This window comes from Erpetoichthys calabaricus, chromosome 6 (assembly GCF_900747795.2).
Source record: "Erpetoichthys calabaricus chromosome 6, fErpCal1.3, whole genome shotgun sequence".
NCBI lineage: Eukaryota > Metazoa > Chordata > Cladistia > Polypteriformes > Polypteridae > Erpetoichthys > Erpetoichthys calabaricus.
In genome coordinates this window covers 204,656,837-204,679,382 of record NC_041399.2, presented here as the reverse complement: position 1 = coordinate 204,679,382, position 22,546 = coordinate 204,656,837, and the positions used below count along the sequence as shown (strand labels likewise).

General features: G+C 36.7%; 1 protein-coding gene across 1 annotated transcript in view; it reads right to left on the bottom strand.

Moving 5' to 3' along the window:
* Window positions 1-20,078, bottom strand: part of mastl (microtubule associated serine/threonine kinase-like) — a 40,881-nt gene extending 20,803 nt beyond the window's left edge. Inside the window, exons 1-6 of the mRNA XM_028804354.2 lie at window positions 19,767-20,078; window positions 15,324-15,461; window positions 11,220-11,359; window positions 8,137-8,225; window positions 5,701-5,807; window positions 4,595-4,727 (exon numbers count right to left, since the gene is read on the bottom strand). Coding sequence (XP_028660187.1) covers window positions 4,595-4,727; window positions 5,701-5,807; window positions 8,137-8,225; window positions 11,220-11,359; window positions 15,324-15,461; window positions 19,767-19,940 — 781 coding nt within the window. The 5' untranslated portion in view covers window positions 19,941-20,078. The remainder of the gene's footprint in view (window positions 1-4,594; window positions 4,728-5,700; window positions 5,808-8,136; window positions 8,226-11,219; window positions 11,360-15,323; window positions 15,462-19,766) is intronic.
* Window positions 20,079-22,546: the final 2,468 nt, after the last annotated feature.

Here is a 22,546-nt window from a genome sequence, read left to right as displayed (position 1 = left end):
CCGCTACAAGCTTAAAGTTTTCCTACGAATAGCGAAATTATGCCACATATGGCAACATTCGCCCCCCTTTTTTGTTACTTTGGGGGGCGTGCCCCACAGTTTGAGAACCGCTGAGCTAATAGGTTACAACCTACAGATGTTCTGCAGCAATTTAAGTTAATTAAGCTTTACAAGTTGAAGCAAACGATTTGAACAGGTGTCCCAACTTGTGTTGGTTACTTAAAAACCCTCCGTCTGTCTTAAAGTAGAGTTGGGTGTTACTACACCCTCTGAAGTACTACTTGGACAATATTACACTATAAAAAGTTGTAAATTCCAGTGACAATGGCAAGAAAATGGCAATTAAATTAAATAATACAGAGCATTTTTACCCTTAGAAGTGTAGGCCTTTCATTTAGAGAAGATCAAAGCATCAGTGAATACAGTGGTGTCCTACATAATCCAAAGGCAACTGGAAACTGGAGGAAACTCTGATAGGAAAAGATCTGGCAGAGCCAAAGTCGCAACTAAATCAGAAGACAAGTATCTGAAGGTCACCAGCTTGCATGATCTGCACCTTGTAGCACAACAACTTCAAGCACGGTGGTCGAGAAAAGCAAGTCTAAGTTTCTGGAAGAGGAGACTTTGTGCTGCAGGTTTTACAGGGCAAGTTGCAGTTAGAAAGCCATTTCTTAAAGGACAAAATACGGCCTTCAAATACTGGCTGTGGACTACTGCAGACTGGGCCGATGAATCAAAATTTGAAATCTTTGGTTCATCACGCTGGGTGTTTGTATGCCATCGAGTTGGTAATAGGAGGGTTCTTCAGTGTGTGACACCAACTGTCAACCATGACAGAGGAAGTGTGATGGTCTGGGGTTCTTTAGCTGGAGGCAGAGTTGTTGGTAACTTGCATAAAGTTTCTAGCATTCTGAATCACAAGGGTTACCACAGCATTTTGCAGCACCATGCAGTACTTTCTGGTCTGAGTCTAGTAGGTCAGGGATTCATCCTACAGCAAGACAAAGACCCAAAACATACACTCCAGGCTATGTCAGAGCTGCACATTAAATTGAGTGCATTTCTATACAAACTGGAAAAAAAGAGGTGTTCTAAAACTTTTGACTAGTAGTAGTATATACAGTATACAAAAATTAAATATTCAAATAAACTGTACAAGTGTAGATATGAAATGCATGCACTTAAACAAAATAAAACCAGCAATGGAGATAAGTATGGCCAGAACTGCAAACTATTAGGTCACTAGCGTGTCTCAACCATAAACACGACAATAATTAGACAATCAAGTTTTATTAAATTTGATTTGGCTTGATTTTGTAGAAATTATCTTCAACAAGGCACGTGGTTACCTCAAAGTATTGCAGAACACATGGAGAATGAGATGATGCGGGTTTCAAGTACGTATACACTTTTTCCTAAAGGATCTGAGCACCTCAGGGCAAAACACATCATGTAATTATCTACAGATTTAATTTCCAGCTGTCACAGCATCTATATCAACATGACTGATATAAGGTGTGATTAGCCTGAAGATCTCTTGATTAGCAGCAGGTCATATTTAACAATGACTCTCTCATATGCTAATAACCCAAACCTTCTGGATTGAAGAAAGGTTCCTTTGCTGTGGTTTAGGAATAATTTTTCACAGATGAGGTCTGTTGTGAAATTAATGTGCGAGATTAAACAAAACTTTATTGCAAAAATTACATGTTGATTCCATTTTCTTTAACATACCTCACTTCAGAAACAATACGCTACCTTTATTATTCCTTATAACCCCAAAGCACTTTTCAAAATTTCCTTCTGTGATGTCTGTTATTATATTGGTTATATCTCTTTGGACATTTCCAGTTACTCGAAAACTGTGTCCTTTTAGGTACATGTTTAACAAAGTGAAAAAAATTGCTAGGTGACTGATCTGGTACTGCGGAAGCACTAGAATGTGCCTGGAGGCCAGTATAAATGGGCAACGCACCTTGAACAGGTACACCGTCACAGTGAAGTTTCCCTTTGGTGGAAATTTCAGGAGAAAGAAGCTTTGTGCCAAGAAAAAAAAAAAATGAGTCAAGGATAAACCTTACAGTATCTCCAAACTATATCAAATGTTTTTGTGACAGACAACTGAAACAGAAATATGAGTTAGAGAGAGTAACACTGTGTCATATTCTTGTGTACATTTGTGAGTGGATCATTAAACATACTGCTAGTTATTTCAGGATTAATCCAAATACGGCTAATAAAGCAAGCTTCACATGTTGTGCTACTTTTGAAAGAAAATAAATAAGTGTCAAAGGTTTTTTAATGTTGATTAACTCTGGCAATAAGGAATTCCACTGTACTCTGTACAAATAACAATAATGACCAAATAAACCTATGTGGAATTGCCAGGCAGTAAGATGGACGAAAAACTGCACTGTCTTGATTTGTCTTATACTGTATATCACATGCTTTGATTGTCAGTTTTCTTGAAAACTGCACTAGCAGTACTGATTTCTGGCCCATCCATTACTTGATAACGGTATTTTATATTAAACACAAAGAAAAGCAAATAATACTAATAATACATTTTTATTTAAATAGCACCTTTCCCATGCTCAAGGTGCTTCAGAAAGAAAGAAACAGCAGGGTATATGTAGCACTGGATACAAATGCTTCCTGAACGAAAAACTAAAACAGAGATACAAGATATAAAAAGCATTAAATAAAATAAAAGACAATAAACCAGAGTAAAACACTAAATTTAATACTAAAAGCACAGCCTAATAAGTTACATCATTTGTGATATAAGATACACACACAAATTATTCTGAGCATCTGGACAGAGAAGTAAACTGAAAGAAGTGTCAGAATGTCAGGTTAAGTTAAAATCCTTCCTCAATAAATGAGTTTTAAATTGTTTTTTTTTTTTTTTTTAAAGAATGAATTGAGTCAGCTGATATATTTAATTCAGGGAGGTTTTTCCAGAGTCTGGGCGCTATACAGCTGAAGGCCTTGGCACCCACAGAGTGCAAGCTAGTGTGGGGCACAACAAGATTACCAGCATCAGAGGATCTTAGTTGATGAAAATGAGCAGACTAATGGAGAAGGTCACTGATGTAGTCCGGTACAAGGCAATTTAAAGCTTTGGAGGGTAATAACAGAATTTTATATTCAATACTGTAAGACACAGGGAGCTAGTGAAGGTGAAGCAGGATGGCTGGGATGTGCTTGCTGTTGCTGGATTGTGTAAGGACTCTTGCAGCTGAGTTTTGAATCAACTGGAGCTGTGATAGAAGATTAGAAGTGGCACCTGCCAGTAGGGAGATTGAAAAATCAATGGGAGGAACGAGCAAGCATGTTATGGAGGTGAAAGTAAGAAAGTTTCTTAATGTTGTTTATGTGGGTGGAATTAGAAAGGGAGCAGTCAAAAATGACACCAAGATTCCTTGCATTTGAAGAAGGTCTGAGTGAAGAATGACTGAGGAGAAGCTCATTTTCTTAAGTTGTGCTTTAGTGCCAATTTGCAGGAGTTCAGTTTTGTTGCAATTTAATTTTGAAGAGTTCTGCTCCATCTAGGTTTTAATTTCACTAAGGAAGCCCTGATAGAGTTGAGTATCATCTGCATAAAAGTGATAACCCAATCCATACCTACGGATGTAGATACTGTATAGAAGAGCAGGGGGCTGAGGACTGAGCCCATAGGAACTCCTTGTGTGACTGGCACTGAGCTGCACATGCTGTTGGCAAGACTACCCGGCATGTTCTCCATTCTGGTCCATAGAAGGTCATGTCTGACAGTGTCAAATACTGCACTGTGGTCTAATCAAATTAATATACTGGTTTGTCTGGAATCTGCTGCCATAAGCAAATCATTGGTTACCTGAAGCAGAGCAGTTTCACAGCTGTGTTGCACCTTGAAGCAGACTGAAAGGGTTCTGTCAAATTATTAAATGTTAAAAAAGTTGTCCTCACAGGTGGCGCAGTGGTAGTGCTGCTGCTTTGCAGTAAGAAGACTGTGGAAGATTGTGAATTCGCTTCCCAGTTCCTCCCTGTATGGATAGCGCTTTGAGTACTGAGAAAAGCGCTATATAAATGTAATGAATTATTATTATTATGAAGTAATTGGTGAGTTGGGAGGCTACAACACGATCAAGAACCTTTGACAGGAAAGGTAAATGAGAAACAGGATGAAAATTATTAAGACTGTCAGCATCAAGACCAGACTTTATTATTATTATTTTTTTTTTATATAAACACTGGGGTTACAGAAGTGACTTTAAAAGTGGCTGGCACAAAGCCAGTGTCAAGGGATGCATTTATTATTGTCATAACAGTCGGGATTATAGCATGACGGCAAGACTTAAGAAGTGTGGTGGGGATGGAGTCCAGTACACAAGTAGTCGGCCTCATCTTACATAGCAGGTCGTTAACAAATACAGACGTGACTGGTGAAAATTTAGAAAAGAAGCTGGATGGAGTGGGAAGACAGAGAAAGATATAAATGGATGATGTATTTATGTTAGTTTGATGTTTTAATGGTTAGGTGAGTATTTAGATGTTTAATTTTATTTAATTTGAATTTTACTGTACAATAAAAAAAAAAAAATTAACTCACGTGATAGAAGGTGTTTATTAGCACTATAAACTGGAGAATTCAGAAATTCTCTTTTAGGCTTCAGCACAGGTGAACAAGACATGGGACTTCCAAATGATGACTTAGTAGAAGATAATTTACGATCTGCTGTGGTCTATTCAAAAACACAGTAAAAAGGAACAGTTAATAGGACATAATCACAATAATGATGTGATTAATAATTATAATTACATAATTATAAATATGAATTAATAAACTAATAAATTACATTATAAATATTAATTAATATTAAATATATTAATTTTTAAATATTAAATACTTATTAAATATATGATAAATAATAATATATATCATATTAATATATAATATATAATATAAATATGATTATTAATATCAATAATTAAATATGATAACATTAAATATTAAATTATAAATATTAATTATAATTACATAATTATGTTAATAGGACATAATCACATCAGGGACAGACCATGCAGTGCATACTGTACTTGAAGTGCATTAAAGTATGTTAACTGGAATATAAACATGGACATTAGTCTTTCAGCAAACTGGAGTCTAAAACATATTTGCAAAGAAGGTTAATGGATAATGACATTAAGCAATAGCACAAACTAATTAAAGTACATGCCAAAAAAAAAAAAAAAAAAAAACTAAAATCAATTTCCATTATGCTTAATTTACTGTTGAAACAAGATATCATTGCAGATATCTGCACCATAATCCTGGAAACTCTTGTCTGTAATTGGGTAGTCTAATAATTGTTTTAATAATAAAAAAAAAAAATCATCATCGAATTACATATGCCGCATGCAGGAGTAACGTTAAAGAGAATACACCACTTCCCTTCACAAACCACTTAATGGAGCAATTAGACAACCACGGTAGAGCGTGTGATCTTTCAAAGCATTCCAATTACAAATGTTAATACAGTAGCTGGGCCATTATAGAGATTAATAAATTTAAAAATCAATTCCTAACCAGCACCCATGAAGCAGAGAAACACCTGACTTTGAGGTTGTTTTCAAAGAAAATTCAGTCATGAAGATAGGATTGATTTCTGATTTATTTATAGTAAAAGCACAGTTTATTTCAAATAATTTACTTACAAGTCCCAAAGAGCTTATTAGAGATAACACTTGCCCAGGTGTTCGAAAATAGTCTTGCTTTGGCTTCACCAGAGATGGAGTTGTTAAAATATCAGTAATACTTATTTCTGTATTAAAAAAATAAATGTATAATTAGAATTTGTTCATTACACAAGGCTATATAAAATAATTTAAAACACATTAATCTTAATGGTAAACATAAAAATTTATGACTTAATTTATTTTAGCTTACATGAAAACTGACAAGGTAAAAAATTCATCACTTGAAAGACAAAATAAACTGCACAAAAAAAATTTAAGAAACACTTTGAAAACTCATCAGATCTTAATGGGGAAAAAAATCCTGGTGGCTATCTCTACTGATATGGACTGGATAATGTGATAGGAAAGAAAGGATGCCGCATCGTTTGATGGAAATGAAAATGACCAACCTACTGAATTCAAAGAATTTTCACCGAAATTTTACTGCAGCAACTAAAAATCGTACTCAGTAGTTTGTGTGGCCCCCATGTGCTTGTATGAATGCCTGACAACATCTTGGGGGGGGGGGGGGGGTATGCCAGTGCTCATCCTCTTCTTCCTTGCCCAATGGAGTAGATACCAGTCCTGCTGATAGGTTAAGGACCTTCTACAGCCCTGTCCAGCTCTCCTAGAGTAACTGCCCGTCTCTTGGAATCTCCTCCATGCCCTTGAGACTGTGCTGGGAGACACAGCAAACCTTCTTGCAGTGGCACGTATTGATGTGCCATCCTGGAGAAGTTGGACTGACTGTGCCACCTCTGTATGGTCCAGGTATCGCCTCATGCTACCAGTAGTGACGCTGACCGCAGCCAAATGCAAAACTAGTTAAACAACAGTCAGAAAAGATAAGGAGGTAAAAATGTCAGTGGCCTCCACCTGTTAAACCATTCTTTCCTGTTTAGGGGTCATCTCATTGTTGCCCCTCTAGTGCACCAAAGCAGCTGAAACTGATTAACAAGCCCCTCTGCTACTTAACTGACCAGATCAATAGCGCAGAAGTTTCATTGACTTGATGCTATACTCGGATTAAAAAGTGTGCCTTTCATTTTTTTGAGCAGTATATAAAAAAAAAGGACTAAACTAGCATCTAATCATTGGTACAATTAAATTCTCTTTGGTAAAGATGAATGCAATCACAATTTAATTATTACAACCAACCAATTAAAATCATAATTATTTTATTATAATTATCTGGCACAAAGCTAAACTATGACTTCATCAAAGCAATAGGGAGTAAATGAGGTCCTTTGGAATGGTTAGGACTGGAGCAAGACACATAACTGCAAATTTAGCTGTTAATCTGTGTAGTATATAATAACTTGCAGAATGAAATAGCAATATCTATTGTAAAATATAAAAACAGAACTGCAAAGGGCTTCAGACACCCCTGAAAATGACTACTCCACCTGTAGCATGATGTATATCAGTGGCAAACAACTCATGAACAAGTGATGAACAGTTCAACTGATAAGAATTAAAATGAGTAACTACTGATATTCAACAAAACGTCTTCATGAGAAAAATTGTTCAAAAAAAAAAAAAACAATAGAAAAAGACCCTAAAACTGAATAAAATGAAAAGGTCTACAATTTGTGTTTCAAGCATTTTTGCGGTTTCTGACTACTTCGGTCCAGTCTATTTCATAGCTCAAAGATTATTCTGTCTTCACTTTTAAGAAAAATATTTCACGCATTTGGGAATAACAAAATCTAGTGCTTATTAAAAACACTGTCAACCATTTTATTAGTGTAGGAAGAAATTGTCATATAACCCCATTCACTTCCACTCTCGTTTACTTAACAAAAGTCAACACAACATAAATATTAGTTCAACTGGCACTTATATTGTTTTCTTTTTATTTATAAATTTGGTCCATGTAGGAGAGATATGCTGCCAAGAATGTGAATGTATTTGGAGAACACTGCATACCCCAACAGGGCCAGATTTAATTATTTTTAGATTTAATTTTTATAAATGGATATTTCCATTCTCTGCTAGCACAAGTGTATTATATTTTATTCAGTTCTCTTATTAGCTTAGAGGGCTAAATCCTGTGCTCTATTCCCATTCCAATGTAGCACAGAGATTTGCTTTGACTTAGCAGTGCAGTGCCATTTGACTCTGTATAGGCAGAAAAGTATGAGCAGTTTGTTCACTGGGGATGTACAATTGCACTGAAAAACTCAAAAGCAATAAAAAGCAGTTTCCTATACAGCACTTATGTATGCAAGGGAATGAAAATGCAAACAACCATTTCAAAAGCAGATGTGAACTTTAAGATCTATCAAATATTTGAAAACTGAGTCGTGGGAACTTCTGCATGCAACATGCACCTCTATTTTAAGTTCAAACATGACTCCTAAATTCTAAAATGCTACGGTTTCTCATGCATTATTTATTCTTTTAGGTACTCACCTCGATTAAGATTAACTTTGGATAACCCAAAATCTGTTAGTTTAATGTGACCTTGGTTTGAAACAAGCATGTTATCAGGCTTCAAGTCTCTATGGGTATATAAAAAATAAACAAGAAACACAATAATAATACATTTTATTTATATAGAAACTTTCCCATACTAAAAGTGTTTAATTATACTAACTTAAATGTAAAACTGACTTAATGCAAAAAGAAATCACAACTGAATCAATTTAAGGATACTCTATGCTAAAGAGGCATAAAGAAAGTCACTGACATCTTACTAAAAAATCAAGTACATCTGTTATTCTTGAATTATTGATTCTTTTTTATTTCTACTAGTTAAAACTGAACTATTTGTGCAGTACTTCTTAAGGTTTTCTGCAAAAACAAGTGGTCTACAAAAACCATTATACACCCTGATTCAAGTTAGAGACTGAAATGTGGGAGCTCACAGTTATTTCAGTCTAGAGTTGTACATAAAATGGTATACAGTAGCTGATCAAATAAGGTAATCATACCTGAAATAAAATGTGGAACTGGCAATATTAATTTAGGTCAGGTAGACTTTATTACCCCGGAGGGAAATTTGTTTGCAACAGAATAGTACCAAAAAAGGGAACATTTTTAAGCAGATTCCAGACAATAACCCAAGATACTGTATAACATGACAGTAGTTGTTACAATCCATACACACATCTAAATGTTGTCTGCAAGTAATTACCTTTAACAGTACAATACTCTGCATACTGTATTTTGAATAATTTCACAGTAACTGTGTACAGTATGTGGTTTGTTTTTGTATCTACAGTAGAACAAACAAACGAAGAACAACTACTACCTCCCTTGATAAAGGGGTATCTTTATGGCAAAAACAATGAAAACACTATGCCTTTATTTCATCACACTCACTAATTGTCCATACTGGTTGCAGGATACTGGAGTCCAAAAATGAAACCAGCTATGGACACGGTGACAATTCAGGGTTAATTTAGCATTGTCAGTTAATTTAAAATTGACATTTATAATCTGGGAGGAAATGGAGTTCCTGGTGAAACACCTTGCAGACCAAAGTAAAACATGAAAATCCAATGCAGTCCCTGACCATACCAGGCATGAACAGGTGGCTTTCTGAAGACAAAGGCAGCACTGCTAATCATTGTGACACAGAGTCACACTACTCAAATGCAATTACCTAAGGTTTTTCAAATTATCCATCCTATTTTTCCTCTAGATATAAAAAAAAAAATAAAAAAAAAAAATAAATAATTCTATATAACAAAGTTGGAAAAATACTTGAACCATTCCATTAGGAACACATTTTTCAAACCCTTGGTGTGCTTAGTACTACACTTGACTACCCTCTTTAGTGAATAAATGTTTTAAATATAACTAATACTTTGTAATATGACTTTTTTGTTCATATAAAGCAAGTGACAATTATTTTTGAGTCAACTGTATATGATACATTTTCATTTTCACTCAAGACTACTATCTAAGAGTTCACCCATAGGCATGTCAATGGCAGCTAAAATACACAAATTACCCAAGCAAATAAAGTCATTATGTCCTGCAGTCCTGCTCAAAATTAAGCTCTAAATATATGAACATGGTAGAACCTGCGTAAGTGTCAGGGAGTATTTTGCTTCTACATTGTTGCAGTAATCATGTCAGAACTTTATGTAATAGAGCACTGTGAAAAATAGTTTTCACCAGGGCTGTGAAGTCGGAAGCAATTCCAAGGCTACTGGGAGTCGAAGTCGGTAAAAATGTTCCAACTCCAGCTTTGACCAAATATAAATTGTAACAATGTATTAAAATTTCCAATTTCAACATATACTGATTCAATTAAACTATTTTTTTTCATTTTAGACTTGATAAAAATATAGCTTCTTTTTTAACTTTCTAAGTTTAGTCTTTAATGTTACTCAGTGTTTGTATGCCGCAACAACATTGCTTGTCTTTAAACCCAAACTTTGACAGGTTTGCATGCTAAAAAGTGGCCTAAAGTGACGAAGTATCTTGCATCTTGTATGTTGTGTGCTTTCAATCAACATGGTAAATATATTAGTCTAATTACAAAAAGAGGATTCGGAGTCTGTGGTACCAGAAATTAAGGAGGAGGAGACTAAGGTTGTCACAGTAAAAGTGCCCAGAGTTTTACCTCAAACTGAGTATTAGATAAATTGAACACAGAAGAACCAACATAAAATTATGAATTAGTACATGACTGAAGATATGAAACACCCAATGCCATGTTAAAAATGCTCCCTATTCAGATATTATTCCATCATGTGCAGGATCAAGATTAGTGACTTCTGCAAAAACTGACCGTGTGCGACACTTTATTTATTTGGGCAACTTGGCTCTGAATATTTTAGCTCCTAGTAATTCCTGGAGAAGCTGACTGACCCTGCCTGCTACACAGCTGTCTACTGAACTCTTCCTACTCCCCAAAAAAAGTATTTATTTTTTTTTTTATCTAAAGACCTGTTATAATGAAAATCTGGAATGATTTACTTATTGAATTTGCAATATTGGAGAGAGGTCTCTGCAGGTAAATCACATCCAAGTACACATGGTTTCATCTTAACATGATCTTTTCAGAGATACTGCTGAAGGTCTTCATAACGTAATTTAGAAATGCTAGTAAACTTTTTGAATGGCTATTACTGAGTTACACCTGTCGTCTTCTTATTGGTCACTTGAGGCAATTGGTTTCATTGACAACATTCCTGATCTTGGAGTAGAACATCAGACTAATCATGGTTGACAGTGTTGGGCCCAGTGTCAGGCTTTTGCCATATTCAGCTAGTATATTCAACATTTGCCTAAGCTATTGTGTCCAATTACCTTACAATTGATAGGACTTTCATCTAAAATTTAGCTTTTCTCTACCAAATTTTTATTTTTCTATACAAATATTTTATTTTTCGTAAACATTCTAGAGCTCTGATAAACCTAATTAGCATTGTGGTTTTTTTTGTTTACATGTAATTTAACATCAACTATGGTATATACACTGCATATAAGAAAATAAAGAAAATTTTAAAAGCACAAAAGTATGAAAGAGGGTCTCTTACCTGTGAATTATACTATGCCTATGAAGATAATCTAATGCTAATGCTACTTCAGAGACATACTTGACCGCCATAACCTCATCAAAATAACCATATATATGTAGCAGGGATTTCAAGTCTCCACCAATAAGATACTCCATTACCTGAAAAAGGAAATGGGTAAATTGTAAAAGTAAAACAAATTAAATGTGGTTTACATTATCATAAAAGTACATTATGTTACATATTCACAAAGACACACTAATTAGGCAAACTATCAATTCCAAATTGTTCAAGTCTACGTGAGCCTAACGGTGTATGCATAAGTGGACCCTAAAATGTGTTGGATCAATTGTAATGTACTCCACCTCCTATCACAAATTAAGTCATAAGTTCATTATCTTTCATGATGAAGTTATTTTTTTACCATTGTGGTATACGTTAACCCAGTGTTTCCCAACCTCTGACTAAAATCGCTGCAGTGTTTAATTGGACTCCTGGGCTAATTAAGTGATGTGTTATTTCCCAAGTTCTGTGTTTTGGGAACAGTATAGAAATGAGAAAACTCAATTTAGTAAAAAAAAAAAAAAAATATATATATATATATATATATATATATATATATATATATTAAAATGTACCAAACAGTTATATGGGTGATGATACTTGCTCATTTTATTCTCATTTACCCATAGGTTTATAACTTCTTCAATATCAACATGACCATCGGTTAAAACAATGGTACATACCAATATCCTCTTGTTAAACAATGGTACTGTTACTAACTATATGCTGATTAGAGACCAGTGTCCCCAGAACCTGACGATTTTCAAAGGAAGGAATTATAAATATTTTCTAAGGAAGCAGACAGTTCTGTTATCACAATACTTTATATGTTGATGACAAACCAATCAAAGCAGTCTGATTTTTAAAAGCAGGTGACTCTCTTGTGAGACAGGTTAATAACTATGTCCTGTATATAGCTATGTACAAACAATAAACTGTAATAGGATTATTCAGGAAATTTGCCTTTTCACTTAGCCCAGCCTCAAACAAAAAGTTTGTCTATTGTCCCTCCATCTATTGGATATTTCATTTATTATTTTAAATTAAAAGCAACACAGAAATGTCCTTTTCTTTAAAACACCTAGCCCAATACATAAGCCACGTCCCCAGCTATGACAACAGGTCTCCAGAGTGACCTGCCTTTACAGGAGTCACTTCCTCCAAGTACCCTCTGATATGGCACTTTGACAGGTGGCTTGTTTTTCCTTCCCACCATAAACTAGCCACGATTACAGGGTAAGAAAGTGAAACAGACAGCTCTGGCATATTCATTTCCTGGTCCCAGACAAGACATGCTCTCCTGCTAATGGAAACACTGTGTTTAATGGGATATAACAAGTAACAAGGAAAGCACCTTGTGAAGTCCATGCTGAAGCAATACAAAGAATATGCCAAAGCTATTGATTGGGGACAGGCTTTATCTTCAATCATGTTTTCTCACACTGCTTCTATTCTGCTGTTTCTGTTTTAACTTCTAAAACAAATTTGATGCTTTCAACTCTATTGACTTTTTGGAAACTTTGCATTTTACATTAGTTTGTTCAACATTCAATCTTTCATATCCAAAACAAATACTGACATCCGACTTTAGAACTAGCTCATTCATAACAGCACTGCTCAGCATATTCTTTGCAATAATATTTTGACTGTACACACATGACCAGCTGATCAAACTAAAGTGTTTGCCCAACTGTGTCATTAGGTTATTAAAAAAAAAAAAAAAAAAACACACACACTTTTCATGTTTGAACATAGCTTTCAAATATTTTTTGAATTAAACTAATAAATCAAAAAAAAAAAAACAATCACTCCGTTCTCTATTGGGTCCTATTCTATCACAATTTTTGTTATGTCCATTAACCACAAAAACATGAGATTAAAAAATGTTGTCCAACACAAAACAGTTAAATGATACACTTGTCTTATTTTTTAGGCAACCATGCCAGTCAATTTTGTAATTGGTTAAATAAATGCAGTATACATTGCTTAGTTTAATTTATATGTACATACTAGGACTGCCAAATTAGCCAATAAATGAGGTTTGAATATCAAAATTAAAAATAAGTAAATATTCAAATATATTCAAACTTAGACTAATGACTGTGGACATTACAGTTATGTTTGTGCATTTTTTTTATACTCGTATTATGGAAACTAGCTGTGTAAGCCCGTACTGTAAAAAGCCCGGGGTCCTAGAAACTATTGAAATCATCAAAAAATAAACTGAAATGTAGAGATGTCAGGTAATTGAAAGGAACTACACTGGGCATCTCTCTCCTAGGAGGATTCATTTTGCTGACGTGCTCGAATTGCTTATGCATTAGCAGTGGGAGGAAGAGTAAAAGGGATACCGGTTTGCCAATGTTAGTGGCTAAGCGACGTTGTCTTTCTTCTGAGATTTTGTTTTGCTGATGTGCTGGCCTTGTTTGTGTTATTAGTGGCTAAGCGAGTTGTCCGTTTCCTCAGATCCATGTTTCACTTCCAGCCCAGACAGACACACACACACACTTCCACGCATAGAAGTTTATATATAAGATGCCTGCAAGTGCAAACACCAACTGCAAAACTCAGAGCAGTACTTGGGCAAATGTTAAATATAACAGTCTTCAAAACTGCAAGCAGGTACACCCTAAGAAAAGGGAAGCCTCTACACGGCCCTCTTGTCCCCAGTTAGGGCTGACGACCGAGAGTACAAGACCTTATCAGAACAGCAGGCCATAAAATCGGCCACAAAAAGAGGCTTAAATCCTTACAAGCCACACATGCCATCACCGCACTTCGCAACATTGTTATTAATATCTTTTATTCTTGCGTCTGCAAAGCATGAAGTGCTTATGACACTGTTGAGGGTGTCCTGCTTGCAGCACTACGCTTGTATCCTGCTGTACAAACATATCAAGATGTGTCTTGCTACTGCATAGTCAGTTGTGGGGTATGGAAAGCAGGGTTAGGTTGAAGCCACGGGGAAAGTACTTTTTATGAGGGTACAGGGCACCTTTCCTAAGGAGAACTGAGTGATGGGGTGAGAGATAAGTAGCAGTGCTTTTTGTGCCCAACAGGCAGTGATTTGAGATTAGGAAGAATATGGGTCAGTTAGAAAGACAGCAACTGGGTAAAAATAGCCAGAGAAGCAAACCAGCAGGCAAAAGACAGGTTGGTCAAAGGCGGACTTGTTTAATTATTTTGGAAGAGTCCAATGGACAGCAGCATTTATCATTTATATCTCTACACTCAGAATAAAAATGTAATCAGCACCTGTGGACTCATTCGGAAAATGGGATTGTCACTGTATCAAATCAGGGTTTGCACAATCTACTTTTTTTCTCATTTACAGGTGCAGTAATATTTAAATAAAGGTTGCCTGAGTATTTCTAATTACACCTCATTGTTTTAGGCATTATGTATCATTCCAGAATCACGTTTGATATAGACTAATTGTGGGACACAATGTGCTGGCTGACAATGACAAGGCTCTTTAAAGCGGAGATATGTAATAAAAGGAAAATCAGAATTAGGATAGTTATCTTCCATTTGCTTTAATGAGAACTTCTTAAAATTAAACATCAGTTATCGATGTCAAGTTTATGAGAGAATCAGAATAGGATCAAATGTAGAATGATGCTTCTCCACTACTTCAAAAGTATTTTTGAAAAACTGCTCCGAGTATATTTGTTGATCAAAGTGCAGAACAGCAGGACACCAAAAAGAAAAAACAAAGAAAATCTGTCCCAAACTATGTTGTAAAAGTGTCTGTCTGCAAGTTTTACTAATAAAGATAGTAAGCTAGCCATTCAAAATTACGAAACTCTGATTGTGGAAGTCAAGTACAAATGCAGATCTGTAAAATAGTGCAGCTTTGCATAGCACATCTGGAGTACCTCGATGCCACAATTTGTGCAGGTATAGCAAGCAACTGTTTTTTCACAATGAAATGTCAGCTTTTATCTTTGAAAAAATACTTTTTTTTTTTTTTTTAAATCAAAATTACATCTGAATAACAATATTCGATCTGACAGTCCTAATCCACACAGAATAAAGACCAAGAACATGGATTCAACTTACCAGATAAATATTGCTGACAGTCTGCAGGGAATAATACAAATGCACAACAAAAGGACTTTTAACAAGTGCTAGTGCATCTCTTTCGGCTTGAACCTGGTCTACCATATTTTTATTAATCATTTCAGCCTTCTTCACAACCTATTAGGAAAAAAAAATCATGAATATATAAAAACTCAATTCAATAGCCAAATAAGAACCTCCTGTATAAAGGACAGATTTACATGGGTACTTTCTCAAATTACAGTTTATTGATTAAGTAAAATATGCAACACCATCCCTCATACTGCACACCCCTTTTAAACCATGATGCTCAGCTGGTCTATTCTAGTGGGGTCTCTTTCTTTTCAACTACTAGGGGGCTCCGCCCCCTGCTCACTTCACTCGCCCACTCCCGGGTTTGGTTTACCAGATATACAATTTAAAGAGATTGTTATTTTCATGGTAATTGTTACATATGTATTATTTTCATTTTTACTTTAGAACTTTTGTACAAACAATACTGTACTTGTCCTTTATTTCCAGCCCCGGGCGTGGTAAAATCTCATTCTCACAGGACCTATAACGCTGCACGCGTTGTGAAGGGGGGGGGGGCGCAGCTGAACGCACACTAAGGAGAAGCGGTCGGATCATCTGCTGGTGAGCTGCGCATTCTGCTTGTCGAATTGTGCGTCGATCATTTAAAAACCTGTACAATAGCTGTCCTTTTGCCACTTCATGTCTCTGCCGCTCACGTTGTGAAGGGGGCTAGGGGAGGTTTGGCTGTACACATGTTAAGGAGTAGCAGTCGGATCATCTGCTGGCTTGCTGCTGCTGACGAGCTGCATGTTCTGCTTGTTTTAAGTCGTTGTTTTAAGAGCTGCGAGCACATGAAGCGTGTCTGCCAAAAGCATTCCAACAACTCCTAAGTTACATATCCGTGAACTTGTTTTAAATGTTGTCTCACTGCCTTGTCTTGCAGGACGTTAAAGTGTCTCTCGCGGGACGTTTAATTGTGTTCCAAGAAGATCACGTCTCGTCTCCCAAGTCTCCTTTCCAAGATTTTTTTTTTTTTAATAATAGAGAGATATCTTCAATGAGTTTTTGTCTCTCTAATTAGGAACAGAGTAACTGAAGGTGGTCGTGGGGAAATGAATACAGAGACCATGCACAATGACCATTATACAAATAACTTATTTTGAATTATTGAATGGTTTGGTTAATCAAATAACTGAAATCACACGGAGCAAAGTAATTTGGAAAATTTTTTACAAGAGTATGCTCCTTGGGCTCATGCACAAGGTTCTTGTCACTTCCATAATAAAAGTCAGCCTCCTTACATTAAACAGAGTAAAATGAAACATTAGCCCAGATTAGAACTAGAAATGAGTTTGAAGTGTAAAGAAATTGACAATCAAAGGGTTGTCCATCTCAAAACGTAAGTGCCAAAAATGGGGGGAAAAGGGCGTACATTGTTTTTCAGCTGGCCACCAGAAACTTACCGTAAGTATATTTTGAAAACAGCTGGCTGCACACCTGCAGTACCCATGCCTGTTTTCTCCAAACTAAGTTGGCATGGATCTTCAATCCTTTTTGACTGGAAATGCATAAATATTACAAGATGGAAAGAAAACTCAGCGATGCCACTAATGTGTAGTATCCAACTGGATGATGTGACAGCAGCCATTTTTGCACCACTGCACTCACTACACATTATCATTCGGTGGTGAGAGAGATAGCCAATTAAAGATGGGGGATGCTTAGGGCGCCAGAATGGATAGGCCATAGTGGGCAATTTAGCCAGGACTTTGGGATACACCCTACTGTTTACGAAGGATGCCCAGGGATCTTTCATGACCACAGAGAGTCAGGGCCTCAGTTTTACATCTCATCTGAAGGATGATAAATTATTAATTCATATCACCCCTCCAGAGGGAATCATGTTATATAAAAAAGAATTTGAAACAGATAAATGTATCTTCTTCCTGGTGCCACAAGCATATAACATAACATTCTCAAACTCACTTAATCCAGTTTGGGATCACATCACACCATCCTGAGTAGCAAGGGAAACCACTCATCATCTTCAGATTCACCCACACTAATTCATGGCAATTTGGAATTACCAATCAATTTAACCAGCATATCTTTGTGAATGTGAAGGACAACTGGAGTACACACAAGAAACCATACACAGGCACAAAGGAAACCTGAGTCGACTGGTGGAAAGAGCATACTGCAGGACTGCAAGGCTCTGCAGAGAGTAGTGTTGTCAGCTGAACGCATCAGGGGGCCATGCACTCATCAACTTTCTGGACATCTATACTTGGCGATGTTGGACCAGCGCAAAGAAAATTATCAGAGATACCAGCCACCCCAACAACAACCACTTCTCTGTGCTGCATTCAAGGAAACGCCATGATGCCTGAAGACCAGTTCAGAGAGACTAAGGAAAAGCTTCCACAGACCATCCACATCCTAAATGAGGAAAGTTATTAACTCTCTTTAATTAAATTTTTTAATTATATTTTTTTTATAATATTAATACAATGCTGTTATTGTATATATTAATATTTTTTGAGCTCAGTATTTGCTGGCTGGGATTGGGTTCAGCTGACCCCTGTGACCCTGTGTTAGGATATAACAGGCTGGAAAATGACTGACTGACTGTATTTTTATATTCTAATAATATACAGGCTTAGAGTTCAGAAACTAATAATTTCACCACATTCTGTACTGTAAAAAAATGCATGTGACAAATAAAATTTGATTTCATTTCATTGGGGACATTATCCAAACCCAAGTCACTAGATCTGTGAGGTGATGAAGTAATGAATTATCAAAAATGCAAATTGTTAAAATAATTTCAGTAAGAGATCTATTGCAAAACACTGACCATGTGTTTACTTTTTAAGAGTCAAGTTTCCAGATCAGTGCCAGTTACATAAGGATTTATTTCCTCAAGGCTCTGTCCTCGGCCCTCAGATGTAGTGTATTCCCCATGGCCATATTTGATGTAGCTTTGGACTGGATTATCATTTTGAAGTGGATGATACTCAGTGAAAGTTTCTCAGAATGTACTCAGCTTACACTCAATAAAATTAAAACCTGGATGGAACATAACTCTTTAAACTGTAACAAATCTGAAGTAATGCTAATTGGCACTTGGGCTTAACATAAGAAAATGAACTTTTCAATCATTCTTGGTGATGAGATCATCAGGCCTTCTTCTTCTGCTTGGTGTCATTTTTGATTCTGCCCTTTCTTACTCTACCCACATAAATCTAATTAAGAAACTTTAATACTTTCTCACATAAACAGCAAACTGGACTGGTATGAAAACACAGTGGTGCTGGACAAGAAGGGCCAGAGCAGACTCTACTTTCTGAGAAGTCTCAGGAACCTTTGATGCATGCATCAAGCTGCTGGAAATGTTTTACCAGTCTGTAGTAGCCAGTGTGTTGTTCTACACTGTGGTCTCCTGGGGAAGTAACGAGTTCAAATGATGCAAAATGTCAAAATAAGCTTATGATGAAAACCTGCTCCATCACAGGGCTAACCCTAAACACACTGGAAGCTGTGAATGGTGGCAAAATTGGATGCCATCATGAAAAATCCCATCCATGAGGTGCTACTTTGAGGTTGCAGATTGTACTGCAAATTTAATAATATTTGTTATATTTGAATCATTATCTGTGGCCTTAACCATCTAAGAGCCATTCCAAGAAAAATTAAAAATCACAAATTTCAAAACATAAACATGCAAGATATCATTTTATACAATTTTGGGGTCTATGATTAAAAGGTTGATGTTATTTTTTTATCCTTTATTAGGGAGCTAGCCCTGTATTGAACTTTATCTAAGGGTAAAAAAATTAAAAATTTCTATTGGAATTGAGAATATTTACAGACTTCAAACATTTAAATCGAAACACACACTTTAATATTTCAAATATATGACAGAACTATTCTTGCCTATATCTAATTCTACCGCATGACAGTTCTTTTGAACACCCGAACTAGGGCGAATTAGGCTAATTAAAACTCTTAGTACTCATTTATCTTTGTATCTATTGATTGTTTGTATTACTGCTTTTTTTTATTTCTGTTGCTGTATGCATTTAAAATGTACCTTTAGGTTTATTAAAATTTCCCTGATCTAATTAACAGCTTTGTGTAGAGATGTCAGCTTTTGTTAAAAATCGCCCTATATCTGTATTACATTTGTCATAACGGGAAAAAGAATTTTCATATTATTAACAAATCTATCCAAACGTAGTACATATCACACACGGGTATAAAACAAATACCATACTTAACGCGATAACATTAAGAACAGGTGATCGCATGCATTGGAGGTTTCATCATTTACACAAGTGTCTACAGAATTAACCTGGTATTTAAATATAGAATGTTCTGCGAATAAACACATAAAAAACGTAATGACTGTCAGCTAAACCCCCTTACCTTTATCGCATACAACTTGGAGTTACTTTTCTTGCGTGCTAGAAAGACTTTTCCAAACGCCCCGCGGCTGATGGGTTTCACGATAACGAAGTCCTCGACAGAAGGAGTCTTAATTCTGTCAGGCACGTCTTTACCGTCTGAAACACATCCACCAGCCTTTTCCTCGCCGTCCATTTCCCGCGGCAATGTAAAACTTATAACATAAAAAAAATTTAAAATAGCACTAAAATCTCACGTTCCGCTACAGCAAAAAACAAACATGACAACTCTGAACCAATGGTGAATTGTTTTGGAAATTCGAATTTCCCGACACGCGAGGTCTTCCCAAGGTGGGTGTGCCCAAAATAATGCCTGAATATATTGGTAACATAGGAAGGTGACAGCATCCACTGCATTGGCCGATTAGGAAAATATTTTGCATAGTAAAGTGTCATATTATTTAAGAATCTAATATGACTCTTGTATCTTAAAATATACAAAAAAACAACTTAATTTATACAGGCAGCTTAGCTACTTACAAAAGACCTAATGGGGAGGGTCGTCGTTCAAGCGTCCAAAAACGCTGCAATGGTTTTACTTTAAACGGATGAGATGGTAAACAGCAAACTTTAAATTCTAAAGTTAAAAAGTAGAATGTGCAGAATCGCGGGTTTAGTTGCAGTCTACCTGAGATAATAGCGTACTAAATGCGGATAACGAGCAGTTTACGTAGTACAGTACTATGAGGTGACGATCCTCAGATCTAAGTACTGTCTCCGTGAACTGCGGAACAAAATCAATACACAGTTGAACTAATACGCAGCTACTCTTGTTATGGCCTTGTGTTTCTCCACGAGGCTGAAGCTGGCTACTTGTTCGCAGTTCCTTATTACGCTGGCTACTTAATTCGCTGCTCTGTATTCAATTCCAGCCAGCTAATTCTGGCACTTTGTGCAAACTTTGTCATGCTTCATTTGATCTTTTCCTGGCCCAACGTGGGTTCCTGTGTCAAAAGGACTGGCAAAGTCAGTGGCGTAGCGTAGTAGGGGCGGCCCGCCCCGGGCTGCACTTTTATGGGGCGGCAAAATTCTTTAGAATTACTGTATATTTTAGTCTTTTAAATTGAAATACCTAAATAAGGGGGCGGCGGAATTTTCCTCCGCCCCGGGCGGCTGACACCCAAGCTACGCCACTGGGCAAAGTTGGCACACTCCCATATCTAATGAATTACATTTTACAATGACGTATAAAGGGCACGGTAAAGAGTTAAAAAGCGTTGGGCCACCTCAGTTTTCACACTTTTGTAAAACATGCAGATGCCTTTGTTAAGTTTCAAGTGAGTTTTGACCAGTCCAATGTGGGTATCAGGGTCAAAAGGACTTGCAATGATGGCACACTCCACCCCAGGTTGTTTTATTTTGACATGTGATGTTCTTAAGGTGTAAATATATAGTGGGGCAAAAAAGTATTTAGTCAGCCACCAATTGTGCAAGGCCTGTAATTTTCATCATAGGTATACAGTACCTCAACTATGATAGATAGATACTTTATTAATCCCAAGGGGAAATTCACATATGAGAGACAAAATGACAAAAAAAAAAATCCAGAAAAATCACATTGTCTGATTTTTGAAGAATTTATTTGCAAATTATGGTGGAAAAAAGTATTTGGTCAATAACAAAAGTTCATCTCAATACTTTGTTATATACCCTTTGTTGGCAATGACAGAGGTCAAACGTTTTCTGTAAGTCTTCACAAGGTTTTCACACACTGTTGCTGGTATTTTGGCCCATTCCTCCATGCAGATCTCCTCTAGAGCAGTGATGTTTTGGGGCTGTCGCTGGGCAACACGGACTTTCAACTCCCTCCAAAGATTTTCTGTGGGGTTGAGATCTGGAGACTGGCTAGGCCACTCCAGAACCTTGAAATGCTTCTTTTGAAGCCACTCCTTTGTTACCCGGGCGGTGTGTCTGGGATCATTGTCATGCTGAAAGACCCAGCCATGTTTCATCTTCAATGCCTTTGCTGATGGAAGGAGGTTTTTACTCAAAATCTGACGATACATGGCCCCATTCATTCTTTCCTTTAAACGGATCAGTCGTCCTGGTCCCTTTGCAGAAAAACAGCCCCAAAGCATGATGTTTCCACCCCCATGCTTTACAGTAGGTATGGTGTTCTTTGGATGCAACTCAGCATTCTTTCTCCTCCAAACACAACGAGTAGAGTTATTACCAAAAAGTTCTCTTTTGGTTTCATCTGACCATATGACATTCTCCCAATCCTCTTCTGGATCATCCAAATGCTCTCTAGCAAACTTCAGACGGGCCTGCACATGTACTGGCTTAAGCAGGGGGACACGTCTGGCACTGCAGGATTTGAGTCCCTGGCGGCGTAGTGTGTTACTGATGATAGCCTTTGTTACTTTGGTCCCAGCTCTCTGCAGGTCATTCACTAGGTCCCCCCGTGTGGTTCTGGGATTTTTGCTCACCGTTCTTGTGATCATTTTGACCCCACGGGGTGAGATCTTGCGTGGAGCCCCAGATCGAGGGAGATTATCAGTGGTCTTGTATGTCTTCCATTTTCTAATAATTGCTCCCACAGTTGATTTCTTCACACCAAGCTGCTTACCTATTGCAGATTCAGTCTTCCCAGCCTGGTGCAGGTCTACAATTTTGTTTCTGGTGTCCTTTGACAGCTCTTTGGTCTTGGCCATAGTGGAGTTTGGAGTGTGACTGTTTGAGGTTGTGGACAGGTGTCTTTTATATTGATAACGAGTTCAAACAGGTGCCATTAATACAGGT